We start from the raw sequence: 20,200 nt of genomic DNA, 5'->3' as shown, positions 1-20,200 counted from the left end.
GTAGAGCCAGGACATGAGACATGTGAACTGCTTCCTGAGGTGGCCTGCCCAGTCTGGGGGGCTGGTATTCATCTCTGATGCTAAGTAAGAGGTCCCTATGGGGTGGCTGTGAGGATCAAATAAGATTAGAATGTGAAAGCTTCTGAGAAGGACCCATTGGTCTCTTCGTCAAAGTGATAGGGATAATGTGAACCTCAATTGAAGGATCATGGGTGTGCCCCAGAGGCTCTTGGCTCTTCTCCCTACCACTTCTTCCTCCTTTCCTGCTTCTACTCACATTTCAGGTGCCCCCAAAAAGGAGGTCTATTTCATGGCCATCATTGACATCCTCACACCATATGATGCTAAGAAGAAAGCTGCACACGCTGCCAAAACAGTGAAGCATGGGGTGAGCGCTCTCTTTCTTCCTCCAGGGCCAGCCCAGTGGGATACATCTGTACTCACCCTTGGACCCCCAGGAGGAGACCTTGGGCCTTCTGCTCTAGAAAGTGCTCTTCCACCCCATTCCTTCCCAGCACAGAGCTCCCTTGCCTTGTGTCCCCTGCCCATCCATACCCCACCCCCACCTGCCAGTCTGGGTAATAAACACAACTTGTTTTTTCTCCAGTTCTCTGGCCCTCTGGGCCCTGAGCCCGCCAGCTTCTTTCCCTGGGGGCTGCCGGGCATGTTGTGCATCTTGTTGAATGGCCAGGAATAGCTTTGTTTACATGCCCACACTGCTCCCCATTGGCCTGTTTCCCCACAGCTTGAGCTACTGTTCTCCACACAGGGCCCCCCACAGAGAACCAGGCCTTCTCTGCCACCTCCCCAGTGCCTTTTTTCTACTTCACTGCAGACCTGAGTGTGTAAATTAGAGGAGTGGAGCCAGGGACGTGACACTTTGAACTGCTTCCTGAGGTGGCCTGCCCGGTCTGAAGACCTGGCTCCTCCCAGATGCAGCCTCCTGGTTAAGGATAAGGAACTGACCTGAATGGGCCTCTTGTGTGTTACAGGCAGGGGCCGAGATCTCGACTGTGAACCCTGAGCAGTACTCCAAACGCTTCAACGAGTTCATGTCCAACATCCTGACGTAGTTTTCTTCTGCCTTCAGCCAGAGCCAGAGAGCTGGATATGGGATCGGGGATTGGAGAGGGAGAGGATATTTTGGGGCTAGATGGGAGGATAGGGAACAGAGTGGGGGGCCTGGAAGGCTTTAGTATTGAGACTGTAGCCTGTGACACTGAGAGCAGCTTTAGCTAGGGAAGAGGGGGATGTGCTGTGTATGCACATGCTCACAGGACATAACCTCACCTTCTGCTTACCCTTGATTTTTTTTCCCCATTTGACCCAGGTTACAAAGGTGTTCCCTTTGGTATCTTGTGACTTGGTGGGTTTATTTGGGCTTTGTTTCTGAAATTTCATTGCTCACCTTAGCCACCTTCCCATCCCTGCCCGGCTCTCAGTTTCCTTCAATTAAAGAGGCACCTGGTAGGCCCAGCACAGAGGTCTGCTCCGAGCAGGGTGCACTGACACCAGCAAGGAGAAGAGGTCAGACACCTCGCCCTGCTGCATTTGATCTTACTTGGATTAACTTTTTAATTTTATAGAGTATTGTGCATAATTTCTTCTACCTTTCTACCTTGGATCCAAGTGAAATGTTACGTTTTTACTCCTCCATTCTATCCTCCAGTGCTGTCCTCCCAAAGGAGCACTGCAGGCCAATGCCTGACATCTTGGATCAGAGTTGGAGACCTCCAAGGGGAACAGGTCCATCCTCATGGGATGGTAATGGGTGAGGGAGCTGCTGGGCTCTTGGACAGCTGGTTCTCAGAGAACCCTGTGGTCATCATCCAAGTCCCAGGCTCGCTTGGTCCCTGGAGTTGAGATATTCTGTCAAGCCTGCTTCATTGGCTCAAGAGGACCTAGAAAGCACCTTTGGATATAACAGAACTCTCGTGTTTAAATGGGAACTTCCTTTGGGAAGACCCCCCAAACTGATGTATGTCAAATAAGGTCTTGTGAGCCTCATCTGTTCCTTCCTACTGACCTCCAGGCGCTCTCACCTGTGGTTGGCTTGTCACCGAGGACAGAACTCCGAGAACCTGGGTGCTCTTTGCAGAGACACCTCTTTAAGCCTCAGGCCCACCATGTAGATGTCTGGCTCTCTGTACTCATGGTTTTTCACCTGGACGGTTATAGCAAGCAAGGTGCCCACAACAAGGAGTGTGGCATCCGAAACTGAGGTTGCTTCTGAGTCACTTGAGGATGTGACTCAGGAAATCCAACTTGAAAACCTGAGTGGGGTTTGACCCAGCTCCAGCATTGGGGCTGTTTTTCTTTTATTGCCTCTCTCTAAACCTGTGGCTCACAAGACTCTGGAAGAAGTGGCATCCTGCAGCTTCCTTCAGGATTTCCATCCAGTCTCACAGCCTGCCTCCCAGGCTCTCAGAAGTGAGCCACACCTGTTTTGTTACCATCAGTAGCTGGTCGCCAGGAGGGAAATGGCTCCATTGTTCCATGTTGGAGGTGGTACATTCCTATATCATCCCACCCCCTCACCAATAATTGGGAACTTGGGATGAAAGATGGTAAAATTTGTAGATAACCCCAAAGATGTGAAGTTGGTTTGTGAATCATTTTAAATGAATAGGTGGTTTCCTGTGGCTTCCTCCAAAATGGCTAAGCTCGGCTTCTGGAGCAGAAACCAATGCTGTGTGTGTCTTGCCCACAGCATTCAGGTCAGGAAGGAATGGAGGCAGCATTCTTAGGCCTCGTTGGGGCCGCCCTCTTCTGGAAGGGCAGAGCTAGCTTTGAACAATTAGAGCAGAGCCATGAAGTGACTCGGGAAACACTTGGAACCATGTGGCTCTGGGAGAAAACAATTTTGACTTAGGAAAGGGATTATGTAGGAATAATGTTTGGACTTGATTTCCCCACCTCATAATCAAGAGTGAAATTTTGGATCTGTTCCCAGTTAGGCCCAGCATCTCCACAGCTTGGAAAGCTGTCTTTCAGCAGCCTCCATAGCCTTGGGCCCCGCCAGCTTTTCTGCACTGGGTCTGCTGATCATGTTGCCATAATGTGTATCAAAAAGTGTCACACAATCTTATCAGTTAAAGCAACTACCAGGTATCTAACTTGTTTAACATTGAGTTTTTGTGGGTTTTTTTTAAAAAAATTATATATATATATACACACACACACACACACACACACACACACATATATATATATATATATATATATTGTTTACATTTTGAGAGGTAGCATTCTGTTTCAAATGCTTTTTGTTTTCCTGACAGTATTGTTGATTGGGTCGAAACATTTGAGCTGTGGTTTGGTGGATTTTAGATTTTTTTTTTAAAGGTCATTCTCTGTGCTATCTTCAAAACCTTGGGTTTGGCCCTCTAATTCCTTTGGCATTCAGATGTTTAAAACCTATTTATCTTGGTTTATACAAGTTTTCTTTCTCTTCTTTTGTAATGATAAAGATGTTGTTTGGCTTGCAGTCTGAAAATGAATTGATCCCCGCGTTCACCTGCTCCCTCTTCTTTCCCAAGTCCTACCATTCCCTTTGTGGGCAGTAGGAGGCGTCTCAGGGGAAGGGACTATTCCCAACCTACCTCCCCCAGGCCATGCAGAGAAGCTGAACAGTCTTATGGCACCCCAGAATAATTTGGGGTCTCCTGGAAACAAAGGTATAGGAATAAGGACTAGGCTGAATGGTGAGGCCTGGGTGAGATAGGGCAGGGTTCCTTTCCATTCCCTCATTCTCCCCTTTACTGGGTAACATCTACTCAACTTCTCTGTCTCTGTCCCTGTCCCTCTTCTGAAATGTCACAGCTGAGCAATCATCTCCCAGTCATCACCAACAACAGCATGGTGGGGGGTACTTGGAAAGATGTGAGGGGTGCTTAGAAAATCACACTGGCAGACCCCTAGACGAAAGCCTGGCCTTGTGTCCTTGTTCATTAACCACGGGGTCTTTCCTCCAGGACACTTGCCTTCTCTGAGGCTGGTGGGGTTGCAGGGCATCCGGGAAGCCAGCAGTTCTAGGAGCAGAGTTCCAGAAGCAGTGCTCCGTCCTCATCTAGCTCAGGGGTCACTGGTCTGTGGCTTACCCATGAGTGGCCCCTGTGGCTGTTCTCAGTGGCACTCAAGTTTCCACTACAGGCAGCTTTTCCTCCTTCCCCCATTCCCTCCTTCACTCCTCTCCTGTGCTCTAGGCCTGAGCACCTCTTGGTAATGCTCAGGGTGTGAGACAGAGACTTGAGACTCCTGCCCCAGAGATGTTCCCCCTTCACAGTCTGCCCCGCCAATTCTGGGGCTTTCTTCATAGCCAGTCCCACCCCCTATTATCTTTTTTACCAAATCAAGTCTGGAGAGAAAAACATTAGCACTCTCTAGCATTTGAATGTTGAAGGCTAGAAGGACAGTGTGTTAACCCTCACAGCTCTGGCCTTAGACCTGTGGTCCCCTCACGTCTAGAGACCTCACTTAAAGGCAGTAATGTAGGAAGGGGGGGTCCTCAAAGGGAAGCACATTCAAACAGCTACCCCCAAATCGACCTGCCGTCTGCAAGGGGCAGTGATATGACTCTAGGCCTCCTTTGATAAATGCCACTTATGAAGAGTAGCCCTTATGGAAAAGGGAAAGGAGACTCAGCTGTTCCTTAGCAGGTCATGCTGAGATCCCAGGAAAGAGACTGGGGAAGAAATTTTTAGAACACTTGGACTTACAGCCATTTTGTGACGAGGTAGGGGCGGCAGGCCTGGGGAAAGCCCTATGCTGCTCAGCACACCACAACATCAGGTCAGATCATTGTAAACAAAAAATATGAAGTTTGGAGTCACCTTTTAGGGAAGCAGGATAAACTACCACCCCACCATGGGTGGGGCTTTTCAGCTTCCCACTGCAAGTTCATTTTTTTAAATAGGAATTTTCCACCCCCTGTGCTTGTCTAATGTCCACTCGAAACAGTTCGAGACCCCGTTACTGTTTTAAAATGCATGCATGTTAAGATGAATCTCCAACCCAAGGAAAAAATAAAACTCAAAAAGCTTTGTGTACATCTGGTACGTGTGAATCCTTTGGGAATGTCTTCCGACACATATACTCCCCCCCCCAGAATTAAAAGTTTTGGTCCCAGTTTTAGGGGCTGCTTGGGCAAAATCAGTGTATGGCTTGAGTCTGAAGAAAGAATGTGGTCAGTGTCATTCCACTTATAGATACAACTAATAAGCAATGTTAATTAAGCAGAGTCTGGTGGTGCACACCTGTAATCCCAACAACTCTGGAGGCAGAGGCAAGAGGATTGCAAATTTGAGGCCAACCTTTGCAACTGTGAAAGCATATTTGTGTACAAACATAAAAATACTTGTTAACTAGTTTGATAAGTAATATATAAAAGTATGTAGCAGAAACATTCATCATCTCTGTGAAAGATCAATTTTATGTTTCAGATTACACCAAACAAAGCTTTAGTTTTTTTCACATCCCTTAACCAGAAATACTTGTAAAGGAAGGAGGATTCCACCCTTAGCATGGCTGTGAAAGGACTTAAATTAAGAAAACAAGTATACATTGACAAGCCTAAGTCCAGAATGAGTTCAAATATTTGGCCACATAGAATACTATCATCTTCAAGAACAGTAGTAATAGCTGGGTGCTGTGGCGCACGCCTATGATCCCAGTGGCTCCAGAGGCTGAGACAGGAAGATCGTGAGTTCAAAGCCAGCCTCAGCAAAAGCAAGGTGCTAAACAACTCAGTGAGACCCTGTCTCTAAATAAAATACAAAATGGGGCTGGGGATGTGTGGCCCAGTGGTCAAGTGCCCCCGAGTTCAATCCCCAGTACAAAAATAAATAACAGCCTTGGTAAGCAATTTTTAATACAAAAGGCATTTTGGTATTTTAGCCACTGGAAAACAAAAACTGTAGCACCAAGAAAGTTCTGAGATAGCTCACTTTTGTAGATTCCATTTAGTGTATTTAAGGTTAATTAGAGTTGACATCAACATTTTTAAAGACAGGCAAAAATTCACATTAAAACAAACAAACCCTCCCTATGCTTCTATTTAGAGTAGGTAATATGATTCCAAGAGTTAAAAATTATTTCACAACCTATGACTTCAGCTTGGCAAACAGATTCCAAACTGATTCATCCCTATTAAAATGTAAGCTCTTAAAAAAAAAAAAAAGAATGTATCCTTGAATAGGTAGACATGTATTTTAAAAGAATCAGACAATCTTTGAAGCAGCCTTGGGTTTCCTTTAAATTGGTCTGGAAAGAACCATTATATTAGCTTCATAGAAAGGATTAACTGGCTTCTTGGTCTAAGGTTAACACGGTGATCATCTGTTTAAGGATAGAAAGGTGGGCTGGGGATGTGGCTCAAGCTGTAGCGCGCGCGCCTGGCATGTGCGCAGCACTGGGTTCGATCCTCAGCACCACATATAAATAAAGATGTTGTGTCCGCTGAAAACTAAAAAATAAATATTAAAAAATTATCTCTTAAAAAAAAAAAAAGGTACCAACATTATGTAAACCTGTAAGGAAAGAAGGAGGAGATGAGGGCTTCCCCTGGCAGTTGGGAGCTAAAACTCAAGGGATTCTTGATGGCAGCAGTTCTTGTTTCTTCTTTCTGAGTTATTTCTAGTGAGGGAAGGCATTATTTTCTTTCTTTTTTGGTACTGGGGATTGAATTCAACCCCTGAGCCACATCCCCAGCCCTTTATCTATCTATCTATCGATATATTTACATTTAGTTGTAGATGGGCATAACACCTTTATTGTATTTTTTATTTTTATGTGGTGCTGGGGATCAAACCCACTGCCTCATGCATGCTAGGCAAGCGCTCTACCACTGAGCCACAACCCAAGCCCCTCTTGGCCCTATTTTTTTTTTTTTATCTTAGAGATAGGGTCTCACTGAGTCGCTTAGCGCCTCATGGTTGCTGAGGCTGGCTTTGAATCTGTGATTCTCCTGTCTCAGCCTCCCCAGCTACTGGGATTACAGCATGCACCACTGCATCCAGCAGGGAAGACATTCTTGCTCTTGAAATTTCCTTATACCCTGGACAACTTCATGGAAATCTTGATATACATTCATCCTAATCTTTGCTGATGTTCCATTTTTGTTATTTTAGTGGCCATGCTACTTGCTGTCCTTCAGTGTTACTTGTCTTTGATGATCTAGGTCAGCTTTATTACCAATTAAAAATCACTGGATCCCTGCGTGGTGGTGCTGGCCTGTAATTCCAGCCACTTGGGAGGCTGAGGCAAGAGGATTGCAGATTCGAAGCCAGCCTCAGCAATTTTGTGAGGCCCTATGCAACTTGGTGAAACATGTCTCAAAAGAAAAAATAAAAATACTCAGTGGTAAAGCACCCAGGGTTCAATATCCAGTACCAAAAGAAAAAAAAATCATTGGAAATGCATGATCCTTTACTGAGATTTCTTCAAAACTGTCTCTGGCTGGGTGCAATGGCACATGCCTATAGTCCCAGGGGCTTAGGAGGGAGGAGAATCGTGAGTTCAAAACCAGCCTTAGCAAAAGTGAGGCACTAAGCAACTCAGACCCTGTCTCTAAATAAAATACAAAATAGGGCTGTTGGGGTGGGGTACTGGTGATATAGCTCAGTTGGTAGAGTGCTTGCCTTGCATGCACAAGGCCCTGGGTTCAACCCCAAAGGATGTGGCTCAGTGGTCGACTGCCCTGAGTTCCATCCCCAGTACAAAAACAAGACAAAAACCCCCTGCCTCTATCTATGACTGAAAAGACCTGCAGGAAGCCCTCAAGAGCCCTTGTGTACTGTTTTCCCATGGCTCCACTCTCCTTGTCCAGCTGTGTCCAAAATCTCTAGCAGGGATTTTGCTGCCAGTGATGTGTGTCGCAGTGCCCGTGGGAGGCATTCTGGGGTGGCTGTTTGGGATCCACTGTGCTAAACAAATGTCCCTTTGTTTTCTAAGGCATCTACTACAGCTTGCAAGCTGGGCTCAGGGTATCTTAGAAGACAGATAATTGACCCTAAAAAGTCAATTAAGTCAACACCTCAAGGGATGAGATCCAGTGTGTTTTGTGAACTCCCCAGGTTGATTCTAAAACTGACGCAGAAAACCTCTTGTGGGGGCTGGAGTTGTGGCTCAGTGGTAGGGTGCTCGCCTTGCACGTGCGAGACCCTGGGTTCGATCCTCAGCACCACATACAAAAATAAACAAGTGAAATAAAGGTGTTGTGCCCAACTACAACTAAAAAATAAATATTAAAAAAAAAAAAAAAAAAAAAAAGGGCTGGGGATGTGGCTCAAGCAGTAGCGCACTTGCCTGGTGTCCGTGCAGCCCAGGTTAGATCCTCAGCACCACATACAAACAAAGATGTTGTGTTCGCCGAAAACTAAAAAAAATAAAAAAGAAACAAAAAAAAAAAACCTCTTGTGGGTACTTGGCCGAATTTCTATCTTAAACATTTTTTATAAAAGATTGAGGATCACAGTTGGAGGCTGGCCTCAGCAACTTAATGAGACCATGTCTCAAAAAATAAGAGTACTTGGCAATGTGTAGAGCACCCTGGGTTCCATCCTCGGTACCTTAAAAAATATAAATAAATAAAGTAGCCTTGGACAAGTTCTCTATCTGCCCTTTAATCACAACTGCTCTGGCTCATTATGATGATTAAATTCTAGAAGGTGAAAGCAATTTATTCAAGGCCAAGCCCAGAGCAAGCATTCCACAGTGACTTGTAGATTATTCTCCCTGATGGATCAGTGGAGCAGCACACATATCAAAAGGAAAACCTGAGCCCAGTAGGAGCACCTGCTTAGCATGTACAAGGAACTGGGTTCCACCCCACCACACCCATCCCTAAGAAAAAGAAAGAAAAATCTGAGGACCAAGCTAAACCTTAGTAGCTCTTTGTACCTGCCTAGTTGGGGCCAAAGAGTTGTGGGGAAGCACCAAAGACAAGCAGTAATGAAAGAAAGGCTATTTTATTTTTTTAAAAAAAGGAAAGAAAAGAGAAAAACTGGAGTCTGTGAACGGGGTCAGTCCATTCGGGCCTTCAGTGTCCTGGTGGTGATCTTATCCTTCTCACTGTAGAGGGAGAAAATGACAAGAAAACATGTATACCCACCTAACTGGTAGCTACGCCTCCTGCCCCAGCCTTAACACCGGGCTCTGGGCAAGGAGAGCTGAGGGCCACCTACTGCCCCCAGGAACTGTCCAGCAAGCCTCAGCTGGTGTCAGCCTGTGGTGAGAAGCAGGAGGATGAGAGGGAGAACTGGGAAGACTCCACAGGAGAATCACCTAGGGGAGCTTCTCCCAGAAAATGGTGGACTGAGATGCCCTCCAAAGAACAAAAGGCACTCCGGAGCTGGGTGCAGCGGCGCACACTGTAATCCCAGCTATCTGGGAGGCTGAAGCAGGAGGATCTCGGGTTTAGGGCCACCCTCAGCAACTTAGAGAGGCCCTATCTCAAAATAAAATTTTAAAAAGGAGCTGGGGTAGGGCACTTGTCTAGCATATGCAAGGCCCTGGATTTACTCCACACTATAGAGGGGGAAAAAAAGAAAAAAAAAAAAAGGTTCCTCAGGCCTAGAGATCCCCTTGATCTCATCCCAGTGAACACAAGAGAACCTTAGGGTGGTAAATTCTGTACTCGCAGGAAGCTAGCAGGCTACCCCAAGAGGAAAAGGGTCTGAACACTGACTGGACTGCAGAAAGCAGCTGGAAGAACACTTTCTACTTTAGACAATTAGGTCTGGTCACAGTCCCAAAGAGGGGTGTGTGTGTGGCAGTTAGAGAGCTGGAAAATGGTTCCCCAGAGCTCAGCACATCACATGGTTCTGGGTTCTGGACTTGTGGGGGTCAGGAGAAAGAATGGGGAGCTGCCCAGATGTTCAATTTGCAGTAGCTTTGCTGTGGCTCCTGCCCACATAGCTCCCTGAGATCTTAGGGTCACCATTAGGGAAGAATATGAGCAGAGGAGGCAGCTCAGGGTCATGGAGCCCCACCTGGCAGAGGCTGGGGGGGTGGCATGGAAGCACTGACTTCTGCTCAGTGCCTGCCACAAGCCCAGGCTTTTTTCTCCTCATGCCTGCCCAGCTGGCTGGGAAGATGGAGTGCTCGTGGGGCAGCAGAGAGACAGGTATCTGCAAAGTGTCCAGACTTCTCCCAACATGTACTCACATGATGTGGACAATGACTCCCATGCCTGACACTGCGTCCCGGTCCACAGCGTTCAGCATGGCTTGGGAGATGGTTTCAAACAGGTGTTCTGGATCCTGTGGCAGAGCAGAGCCCTTTCAGACTCCTGACTTAGTCTGGCTCCTTTACTTTCTTTTTTTCTAGCCTCAAGGTCCCAGTTCTGGCTTCTGCCATGCTTGAAGTGAGGCTATTCCCTGGATGTGGGAAGCCTCAACTCCTTCCTTGGCAGGGAGCAGCACTATGTAAAGATGTCACACTCTGAATTTCCTCCAGGAGCCAGCAGCGTGACCTGAGCAAGTAACGTGTCCCTTCACTGAACCTTAACTCCTCTTCTATAAAATGCGGAAAACAATCTCCACTTGGCTCTGATGTGCTTTCTCGGCTGCTGGATGAACTCTCCCCCTGGATGTCCCATAGGCACCTCAGAATTCAACCTGTCCAACCATGTCCACCCTCCCCACCCCAAACCAGCTCCTCCTCCCACACTCAGCCTGGCTAAGCTAGGGGGAGACTCAGCCTCTTCAGCATCTGCCTCCTCCCCTGCTTCCTTCCCAGAAGTCCCCCGGACTGGCTGCCCTTCTGCCCCCACTGCCACCGTCTTTGCTCAGGACTTCAGTGCCTCCTGTAGATGACAATAGCCTGTCACATCCAGTTCCTTACAGTGGGGGGAAAGTGTTTTAAATTCCTTTGTGTGGTTTGAGGCCCTTAGAAGTCTCATTCCAATCTCCTCCTCCCACCCCATCTCAACCCGCATTCCGCCCCCATGGCCACCCTGAGCTCTAGTCATGCACGGAACACACCGAGCTCTGCCTGTACCTTGCCCAGGCCCGTCCTCCTGCCACCAGGTCCTTTCCTTCCTCCTCTTCCCAGCACACTGCATTTTAACAGGTATCTGGGTGTCTGTCAAGCTTTGGTAGATGTCAGTAAGCCCCTCAAGTCACACTGTATCCAGGTCCAAGCCTAGAGGGCTGGCACGCAATGACAATAGCTACCCCTCCCAAGAGGCAGTATCCTGAGCTCTCTTCATGAGCTTTCCTAAAACCACACCTAAGTCAGTCTCTGTCAGTACCCTCTTTCCCAGCTGAGGTGACGGAGGTAAAATAACAGAATCAAGAACAATAACCAGGGGCTGGGAGTGTAGCTCAGGGGTCGCACACTTGTCTACCATGTGTGAGGCACCGGGTTCAATTCTTAGCACCGCACATAAACAGTGAATTAAAATAAAGGTCCATCAACAACTAAAAATACATTAAAAGCAAAATAAAACAATAGCTAAATGGTAGATGGACCCAGGTTTCCAACCCAGACAGCCTGGGTCCAAACCCATTCTGTCAGCTGCCATTAATGCTGCACTGTGTTAAATATTCGTTTGATAATGGAAATGAGAACCCAGTAAATCCAACTCGAGGCTGTGGTAAACAGCTGACCTGGGCCTCCTAACAGGGGTGCTCTCCTCCAGAGTCTGCTGGCCCCGGGGGACGATGCTCCTGGAAACCCTCCCAAGGAGCAATAGCTGTAGTCTACCCTCCGGCACTCCATTCTCCCCACGACTTGCCACACAACCACATTTTGTTCCTGATGGCCATGGGTAGCTACCCCAGAGCCCAGCTCCCCTCTCTGCCACCAACTCACCATATTGGGTTCCCAGAGGGACTCGCACATCCCGTACATTTGTTCAGCGCAGGTGCCACTAACTACAAAGTCGTCAGTCACCATGGGGCAGCCAATGAGGTCTAGAGAGCAAATGAAGGGCTTAAAGGTCTTCGGGTCCAACCCAGCGATAACTGGCTCTGTGTAGTAGGGGCCAAACCTGTAGGACCAGGACCAGAGAGAGAAACCAGGGCTCAAGAGTACTCACTTTCATATGCAGGCCTATTCCGACAGACAAGGCTCTGGTCCGACCCTGGGAGGAAAACTCAAGACCTGCTTGGGAAGATCTTCTCCCCGTGGTCTGCTCTGCCTAAGCCTCTCCTAGTAGCTGGCAATGCTTGTAGACCTCATCCTCACCACCATCAACTCGTGATCCTCCTATTCCAGCCTCCCAAGTTGCTGGGATGGCTACAGTGCCTGGCTTCATCTTCTTTTCTCTGACACTTCCCTTCACATCCATCTTACCCTGGCCCTCACTTCTTCCCTTCTTTGGGAAATCAGCCTCCTTCCCTATCCTAATCCAAAGTTCTATCATTATTCAATTCTCTAAACATCAATACCTCTATGCCTTTAGAAAAAGAATTTGGGGCTGTTTATTGAAAAAATAAAACAAATCAAGTACAAGTCATTCAGACTGAACATAGTATTGTTCTGAGCCACCTGGCAAGGCAAGGCAAAGAGGGAGACTCAGTGAGCTGGGTTATTTCTCAATGCCTACAAAAGGAAATGGCAGCTTATTGGAAATTTTTTCTAGATCTCGAACTCTGAGCATAATCAATTTGTTGGGCATAGTTGTACATGACTATAATCCTAGCAACTCTGGAGGCTGAAGTAGAAGGACCCAAGTATATAGCCTCAGCAACCTAGCGAGACCCTCAGCAACTTAGCAAGACCCTCATATTAAAAAATAAAAAGGAATAGGGATGTGGAACAATGGTAAAGCATCCCTAGGTTTAATTATCCCCAGTACAAAACAAACAACAACAACAAAAAATTGAGAAAAAAATCAGTCTTACTTTTTTTTTTGGGGGGGTAGTGGATGAGTGGGGGGCCTCATTAAATTGCCTCAAACTAGTGAGCCTCTGGCTTCAGCCTCCCAAGTACCTGGGATTACAGGTGTGTACCACCAGGCCCAGCAAATCTTAGGGATATATATTTTTAAACTCAGGGGCCCTCTACCATGGTTCCTCATCCCCAGCCCTTTCCATGGTTTGAAACAGTGTCTCACTAATTGCTGAGGCTGACCTCAAACTTGGGGTCCTCCTGCCTCAGCTTCCTTAGTCACTGGGATTACAGGTGTATGCTAACACACATGGTGTCTAATTTTTTTTTTTTTCAGGACTTACATTTTTCTAAGTTTTACTCTATATTTAATTGATACATAATAATCGTACATATTTATGGGGTACAGTGTGATGGTTTAGATACATATATACATTGTGTAATAATAAATTCATTGTGTTTAACATCTCTATCACTTCAAAGATTTGTCATTTCTTTTGGTGAGAACATTCAGAATCCTCTCTGCTAGTTCTTTGGAAATCTACACTACACTGCCGTTAACTATCATGGTGTCTAACTTTTATTTTTCCCTTTGCAGTGCTGGATGGAACCCAGAGCCTTAATCTTAGGGATCTTTACATATAAAATACTTTTTAACTAATGGACAATATTCTCAATAGAAACAGTAAGTACAAAAGTATTATCCATGTGTCTCATTGACTTGTAGTAATTTCTAAGAGCATGACCTTCAGGAATGGCTCTATGAAAAATACTTTAGGGCTGGGGGTAGAGCTCAGTGGTAAAGCACTTACCTAGCATGTGGGAGGCCCTGGATTCAATCCCCAGCACAGAAAAATAATAATTAAAATTGTTAAGGCAGAAAAAACAAAGGGGTGTGTGTGTGTGTATGTAACATGCTTTAATCCAGTTTCTCAAAAAGACCCCCCTGGGTAACAATTTCTGTAAAAAGTTGAAATTTTTATATTTTCCTCTCAATAAACAAAAAAAAAAAAAAAATCCCGGAGTATCTGGATAATGAACTTAAAACCAAGGACAGTCATGGAGCTCAGGGCTTATGTTTGGGGTCAGGATCATGCTTTGCCAAAGCATCAGCTGTAGGTCAATTTTAACTTTTACTGCAGTCTTTTCACAGAGGGGCCTGGGCTCATGAAAAGTGTTTTTCTTTAGGAGGCCCAGTACATGCTACAGCATGCAGATCACTGTCTCCACCTATTCTGATAAAAAAAAAAAAAAAAAAAAAAAAAAAAAAATTTCACTTGGGCTGGGGAATGAAGCTCTGAGCTATAGCAACTAAGAATTCAGAATTTTTCATGTGAGTCTCACCGTATTTTTATTCTTTTTAAGAAGCACAAGCCATTAAATATTCAGCTAGATGTAAGTGAATTTTTATAATTTTATAAGACTTGCCCCCTTCCCCATATAAGTCAATCTAAAAATTTTTCTGTTGCTAGATGTGGTGGTACATGTCTGTAATTCCAGCTACATGGGAGGCTGAGGCAAGAGGACTGTTCCAGTTCAAGGCCAGCCTCAGCTATTCGGCAAGATCTTGTTTCAAAATAAAAAAGAAAGACTGGAGATATATATAGCTCAGCGGTAGAGCACTTGCCTAGCATGCATGAGGCCCAGGGTTTCAATCCCTAGCACTGAAATAAAATAAACAAAACAACAACAGAAACAAAAACAACTTAGGGTTTTATTTTTGTTTTTTTTTGTTTGTTTGTTATTGTTTTGGTATTTTGGATCCCACTGAGCCACATCCCCAGCCTTTTTTATAAAAATTTTCTATTTTGGAGACAGGATCTCACTAATTTGCTCAGGGCCTTGCTAAGTTATTGAGACTGACCTCAAATATGGGATCCTCCTGCTTCAGCCTCCTGAGTCACTAGAATTATAGGTGTGATCACCACACCTGGTTTCTGTAATGAGTTTTCCTCACAAAAACTAATACTAATAATGAGAAATGGGAGGACAAGGAGGACTGCCTGTCCCTCCATTCAACATGCCTACTTGGCCAATCAAGGGCTGTTCTTCCACTCACCGTTTCTCATATAAGAGGTTAGCCACCATGCTCATGAGGGTATAAGGCTTAATCTGCCGACCTTCCTTCAACTCATACAGGTTCAGTCGGAACTTGAGGCGTTGAGCACTACAGTGGGAGGAGAAAAAAGTGAGTGAGTCATTGCTGGATGTCCCCTTGAGTCTACCCTGTGGTAGTCAGGAGGAACTCAAGGAGATATACAACCTCTTTCCTGACCAAGGGATGCTGCAAAGTCTTAAATGTACTCAGAAGCAACAGCTTTGTGCTGATGGACAGGAAGGTATCCAAGAAAGAAGGCCACACTTCCCCTAGGGCCATCTCAGAGCCCACCAATGCCATGCCTGGTTTCTGTAATGAGTTGGAGGCACAGCAATGCTTCCAACAAAGACTTAGAGACAACTTTAGTTCCATCTTACAGGTGAGGAAACTGAGGCCTAGTGAAGTAACTGTTGCCCACAAACAAGCAAAGTCAGTGAGAAAATCTCCCAAAGAAAAGGAAGCAGTGTGAGGAGAGAGCAAGGCTGCTGGGAGCCTGCACGCTGACAGGAACCTGAGCTGTGGTTCTCTGACTCCAGCAGGGGAAAAGGGTGAGCTGGGTTAGAGCTCAGGTGAAATTCTATGTTCTTGAGACATAGGGGGCTTTAAGGGAAATGAGAGAGAATATTTTCTGACAAGCGTCCACCCTATCCATGAACGAGTCTTTCAGCCTTTTAGGACCGAAGTCCAGAGCTGCTGCTCCTTAGGCCACCAGTTTCCTGCAGCCCCTGCCACTTGTGACCTCATATTCCCGCATGGAATACTTTCCCAGTGCTTTTCCTCTTTTCTTCTCTGACATCTCTTCCTCCGCCACTGCTAAAATAAGATTCAGTTCTCAAATTGCAGCCTATTCTTTTCCCCTCCTGCTTTGTCTCTCCAGAATCTTCTCCCATGGATTTAACACATCACCAGGGCCTCTCCTGCACTGAGCTGGTAACTTTAAAACCCTAATTGCTTGCAAGATATTTCTGAATGGCTTGCCTTCTCCTTAAAATTGGTGTCAAACTCAAAGTCATCATCTTTTCCCCAAAATTAGTCTTCTCAGCTCCTATATTTTAGTTAACATGCTCAAAATAAGAATCATTTTTGGATCTTAACTGTGTTGCTTACGTGCCGGATACTAATCTAGATTTTAGTACAGTTGTCCCTTGATATCCATTAGGGACTGGTTCCAGGAAACCCCCTCCCCCCATACCAAAATATGGTGGTGTAACAGGTGTCATGGCACTCACCTGTGATCTCAGCAACTCAGGAGGCTGAAGCAGAAGGATTGAAAGGTCAAGACCAGCTTCAGCAACTTATTGAGACCATGTCTCAAAATAAAAATAAAAAGGACTGGGGATATGGCTCAGTGGTAAAGCACCTCTGGGTTCCATTCCCAGTAACAGAAAAGGCAAAGCCCCAGATCCTTCCATTGTTTTTTTACACCACTTTCTTAGGACCATAATCTTCACACTTGGACCATCACAAAATTGACTTGGCTTCTCTTCCAAACTCTCCCTTTTCATACAAATAACCACTATCAACTAGCTAACTTACAGGTGAGGAAATATGCACCAACCCATCATGAGTTGACTATCTCTGTATACCTGCTTTGTTTACCAACTAGACATGAAGTTCTTTAGGAACTGGGCAGACACCACTCTGGCCTTAAAGAGATCTGCACTGGACTGGGGCTGGTGGTGCACACCTATAATCCCAGACTCAGGCTGAGGCAGGGGTTTGCAAGCCAGCCTCAACAACTAAGTAAGACCCTGTCTCAATAAATAAATAAATAAATAGAGCTGGGTATGTAGTTCAGTGGTAAAGCTCCTAACTTCAACCCCCTATTGCCCCCCATCCCCGGCACAAAGAGACCTGCACCGGGATCCTGGCTGATACCCATTAACTTGCATATTGGACAAGACACTCTGAGATTCTCGGATTGTTCATCTGCAAAGTGGGACAGCAACCTGGTAATATCTGAGATTAAATGAGTCCATGAACAGTAAGGTGCCTTCCAGAGCCCAACAGAGTAAATGCTGGTCTAGGTTGTTCAGACATCTGTACCGCTGGGGTATGGGAAAAGCCTCAGACTCACTGAAGGTGTTTGGCAGACCGACCAACATCCAGGTTGGTCCAAGAAAGTTCTGGGTGTGGGCAGAGACCCCTGACACTTACACCGTCTGGACATCTGTGGCGAGCCCCGCCAGGCCAATGTATAGCCGGTCACCCATAGGAAAGATCTTCTGGAAGTCCGTGGTCACCATCTGCGCTTGGATCCCGAAGCGCCTGTCTGCAGCGATGGCCACACAGTTCTTCCCCTTCATGGCCATGACGGCCCCTCCGTTATAGGACATAATAGACTGGGGAAGACAAAGTGGAGGGCCTCAGCGCGAGGAGCCAAAGGCTGCCATAGCCCCCAGCCCAGCCCCCGATCTGAATGCTCCTGTGCTCCCTGTCCTCCAGACTGGAGGCTCCTGGACGCCCAGAACTCCAGCTCTTTAGATGGGCCCTGTGCGACAGCTAAAAGCCCCACTCAACCCATAGGTCCTCCCCGCGGGGTCCGCTTCCTTCGAATTGAACCTGCTTCTTTCCATCAACCCAGAGATACCCTCTCCGCTCCTAAGCCTGACCTTACCCCTCCCGGCTTCTCAATTCCTACCCCATGTCCTTTGTCCTCACCCCCTTTCTCACCATGATTGCGGTATACTAGGACCCCCGATCGCCGCTGCAATTCCAGTAAACCGGGCCTGGCTTTCTCTACGCCAACAATCTTGCTGTTTCCTTTCCATTGGTTGATAGACCAAGTCCTCCTGGCAACTTGGGATTTCTATTGGCTGTTCCATCCGTCAATCATCTTCACAGGTTTGGTTGAGAGGCCAAAACCGGGGCGGGGAAAGCGGAAAGTGAAAAGTCACTGTGAGTACGGAAGAGCCCTGCGTCGGGGTGCATGCTGGGATATCGGCGGACCCAAATTCAGCCTTAGGGACTAGAGAAGGGGCGGGGCCGGCACGCACGTGGGCTGGAAAAGTAGTGCTGGAGAGCTGCACCCCGAGCTGCAGGGCTTTCATGGAGCACGCTGTATAAGTCACTTGTCCTCACTTTATTTCTCTGTCCCAGAAATCCTTACAGCTACTTGTACCTGGGCACTTTGCGAGCTTCCTATATTCTCTGGCTTTGAACAGTGCGTGGTGTCTGGAAGGCTCCCATTAAGTCCTAGTTGTAAAAATGCGAGAGGGAGGGGAGCAGGTCGCGGGTATTCTGCGGCTACAGGGGTTCAGCTTCAAAGGGAGTTTTGGAGAGCAGAGGTGGGTCTACTTTTTGGGACCTCTCCGACGGGTCGTCAGTGTAGCCCTAAGTCTCAGGTCACCCTAAAAAGGGACAGTTCGGACCTCTCCACATGTAAGTACAACTCAAGATTGGTCAGTGCCGATCTCTAGCAGACAGACCTCTAGCAATCGAGGAGAAGCGACCACGTTTTGCGTCTTCCCCAACCAAGCCCTATCGCCCTCCCTCACGGACAGGACCTTTTCTTTTCTCCCAGGATCTGCTTTCCTTCGCTGGATTTCAGAGCTCTTGTTACGGTTCCTGTGCCATCCAGGCTCCTTCCCATTGACTCGGCTCTCTGCTACCCCAACAGTTATCGCAGTCTCTGTGGCGCAATCGGTTAGCGCGTTCGGCTGTTAACCGAAAGGTTGGTGGTTCGAGCCCACCCAGGGACGTAGCCTTTTTTTCCCTGATGGGATTCTTTTTCTTTTTTAAAAAATCACACCTTCCTAAAAGCCAAATTTTGTATTGAAATGAAGAGGCAATGTTTGTTTCTGCGACTAATCAGAGGACTGAAAAATTTGTTGTAAAGGACGGAATAATTTCTCTCGCTCTTCTCATCATTGCCTTCCCACCGCTATGCTCAAACTGGATTGCAGGAAAACAGACAGAGGCTTTTGTATCACGAAAACGAAAAGGCGATTTGTTTTATGGTGAATTTTTTCCATAGGATTAAGAATGAATATGCAATGGAGACAGTTTTCCATTGTCTCCATCAGTGGATGGTACGAACCCTAAATACTATGTCTGGAAGGGAGGACTGTGAAGATAGAGAAGGAAGGGCAGAGACAAGCTGAGGGATGAGGAGAAAGGCTCCAGAAGGGGAACATAGTTAGGGTTAACAGAGAGACAGAAAGAAGGGACATGACAGAGACATAGGGTGAGTGGGGAAGCCCCCAAGAAAATGGAGAGAGGGAAAAGAGAATCGTTTAATATGAGATTTTGAGAAGCACAGAAAAAAAGAAGAGGAAAAGAAAGAAAAAAACAAGATGCTAGAGATACAGAAGTGGGGAGGAAAATGGGGAAATATAAGTAGAGACTGGCAAAGAACATTATTTCTTGGGAAAGAAAAGGTGTGAAGGACACATATACTCATGAAAGATCTAGAGGAAGTGCTCTCTCCTATCTTTGGCATTTATTTTTATTTTTGGGGGGGTACCAGGGATTGAATTCAGGGACACTCAACCACTGAGCAACATCCGCAGCCCAATCTTGTATTTTATTACAGACAGGGTCTCACTGAGTTGCTTAGTGCCTTTCCATAGCTGAGGCTGGCTTTGAACTTGCAATCCTGCTGTCTCAGTTTCCCAAACTGCTGGGATTACAAGTCTGCCCACTGCACCCAGCCTATCATCAGCATTTTAAAAGGGATCTTATTCTGGAACTAGCTCTTAGCATATGCTGAAAATAATCACCTAAATTTCTTGGGTTCCTGCCCTTTGGGAGCTGCTAGTCTGTGAGTGACACAGTGACTCTTGTTCTGAATTATCAACTAGAGGACCACATGAGATACAAACAAAATTGAGGGGATGCATAAGGCTTTTTATGTCTGCAGAAGTGCATTCCAGTGACCAGGTCGGGGAGCCTTGGTCTACATGGAAAATAGCAAGGGAATCTTTCAATCAGTTCTCTTGAGACTTCTGGCTCACAGGAGGCTTCTTTTGGACATCCTCTCCCTCTCCATTGTTTATCAACCCTTAGATGTTCACACATTCACAGGGACAAGCCTGAATAGACACCTGGTGCTGAAGGAGCTAATGGGACAGGCTGTGTCCCTCCTAGTTTGCCCTCATCTGCCCTGTAAGTGCATGGCATGCCACAGCCCATCTCATCTGCCAATGCCTAAGTGCAGTACTTGACCTTGACACGTGACAGGTGCTTCCTTGTCAGTTAATAGAACAAAGAGTGGAAAACCAGAGAACTTAAAGATGTGGCCCAGGGGTTGGGCCAGAAGTTCACCTG

General features: G+C 46.5%; 2 protein-coding genes and 1 non-coding gene across 5 annotated transcripts in view; 2 read left to right on the top strand and 1 right to left on the bottom strand.

Annotated features, from left to right (window-relative positions):
* Pip4k2b (phosphatidylinositol-5-phosphate 4-kinase type 2 beta) overlaps window positions 1–5,048 on the top strand; it is a 31,895-nt gene extending 26,847 nt beyond the window's left edge. For all 3 annotated transcript variants that reach the window (XM_027924637.2, XM_027924636.2, XM_071603766.1), the window contains 2 exons: window positions 285–388; window positions 993–5,048. In XM_027924637.2, the coding sequence (XP_027780438.1) occupies window positions 285–388; window positions 993–1,073 (185 nt within the window). In that variant the 3' untranslated portion in view covers window positions 1,074–5,048. The remainder of the gene's footprint in view (window positions 1–284; window positions 389–992) is intronic.
* A 3,902-nt stretch (window positions 5,049–8,950) lies between these two features.
* Psmb3 (proteasome 20S subunit beta 3) lies at window positions 8,951–17,714 on the bottom strand. Its single transcript, XM_027924725.2, has 6 exons — window positions 17,606–17,714; window positions 17,090–17,274; window positions 14,894–15,001; window positions 11,815–11,992; window positions 10,165–10,259; window positions 8,951–9,069 (listed from the first exon to the last, which is right to left on the bottom strand). The coding sequence occupies exons 1-6, from the start codon at window positions 17,606–17,608 to the stop codon at window positions 9,021–9,023; spliced, it is 618 nt and encodes a 205-aa protein (XP_027780526.1). The 5' UTR covers window positions 17,609–17,714; the 3' UTR covers window positions 8,951–9,020.
* An 845-nt stretch (window positions 17,715–18,559) lies between these two features.
* On the top strand, window positions 18,560–18,633 carry Trnan-guu (transfer RNA asparagine (anticodon GUU)). The gene has a single exon. It is a non-coding gene; the product is annotated as a tRNA-Asn (tRNA).
* Window positions 18,634–20,200: the final 1,567 nt, after the last annotated feature.

Source organism: Marmota flaviventris, chromosome 17 (assembly GCF_047511675.1).
Source record: "Marmota flaviventris isolate mMarFla1 chromosome 17, mMarFla1.hap1, whole genome shotgun sequence".
NCBI lineage: Eukaryota > Metazoa > Chordata > Mammalia > Rodentia > Sciuridae > Marmota > Marmota flaviventris.
The sequence above is the reverse complement of the archived record's forward strand: the minus strand, read 5'-3'. Positions and strand labels throughout refer to the sequence as shown.

Excerpts from the sequence above, each read along its gene's own strand:
- Psmb3 (XM_027924725.2), bottom strand. Across the intron at positions 15,002-17,089 it reads GCCACAGATGTCCAGACGGT|TGCTCAACGCCTCAAGTTCC; the intron begins GTAAGTGTCAGG and ends CTCCCACTGTAG. Across the intron at positions 10,260-11,814 it reads CCCTCTGGGAACCCAATATG|GATCCAGAACACCTGTTTGA; the intron begins GTGAGTTGGTGG and ends GCTCTGCCACAG.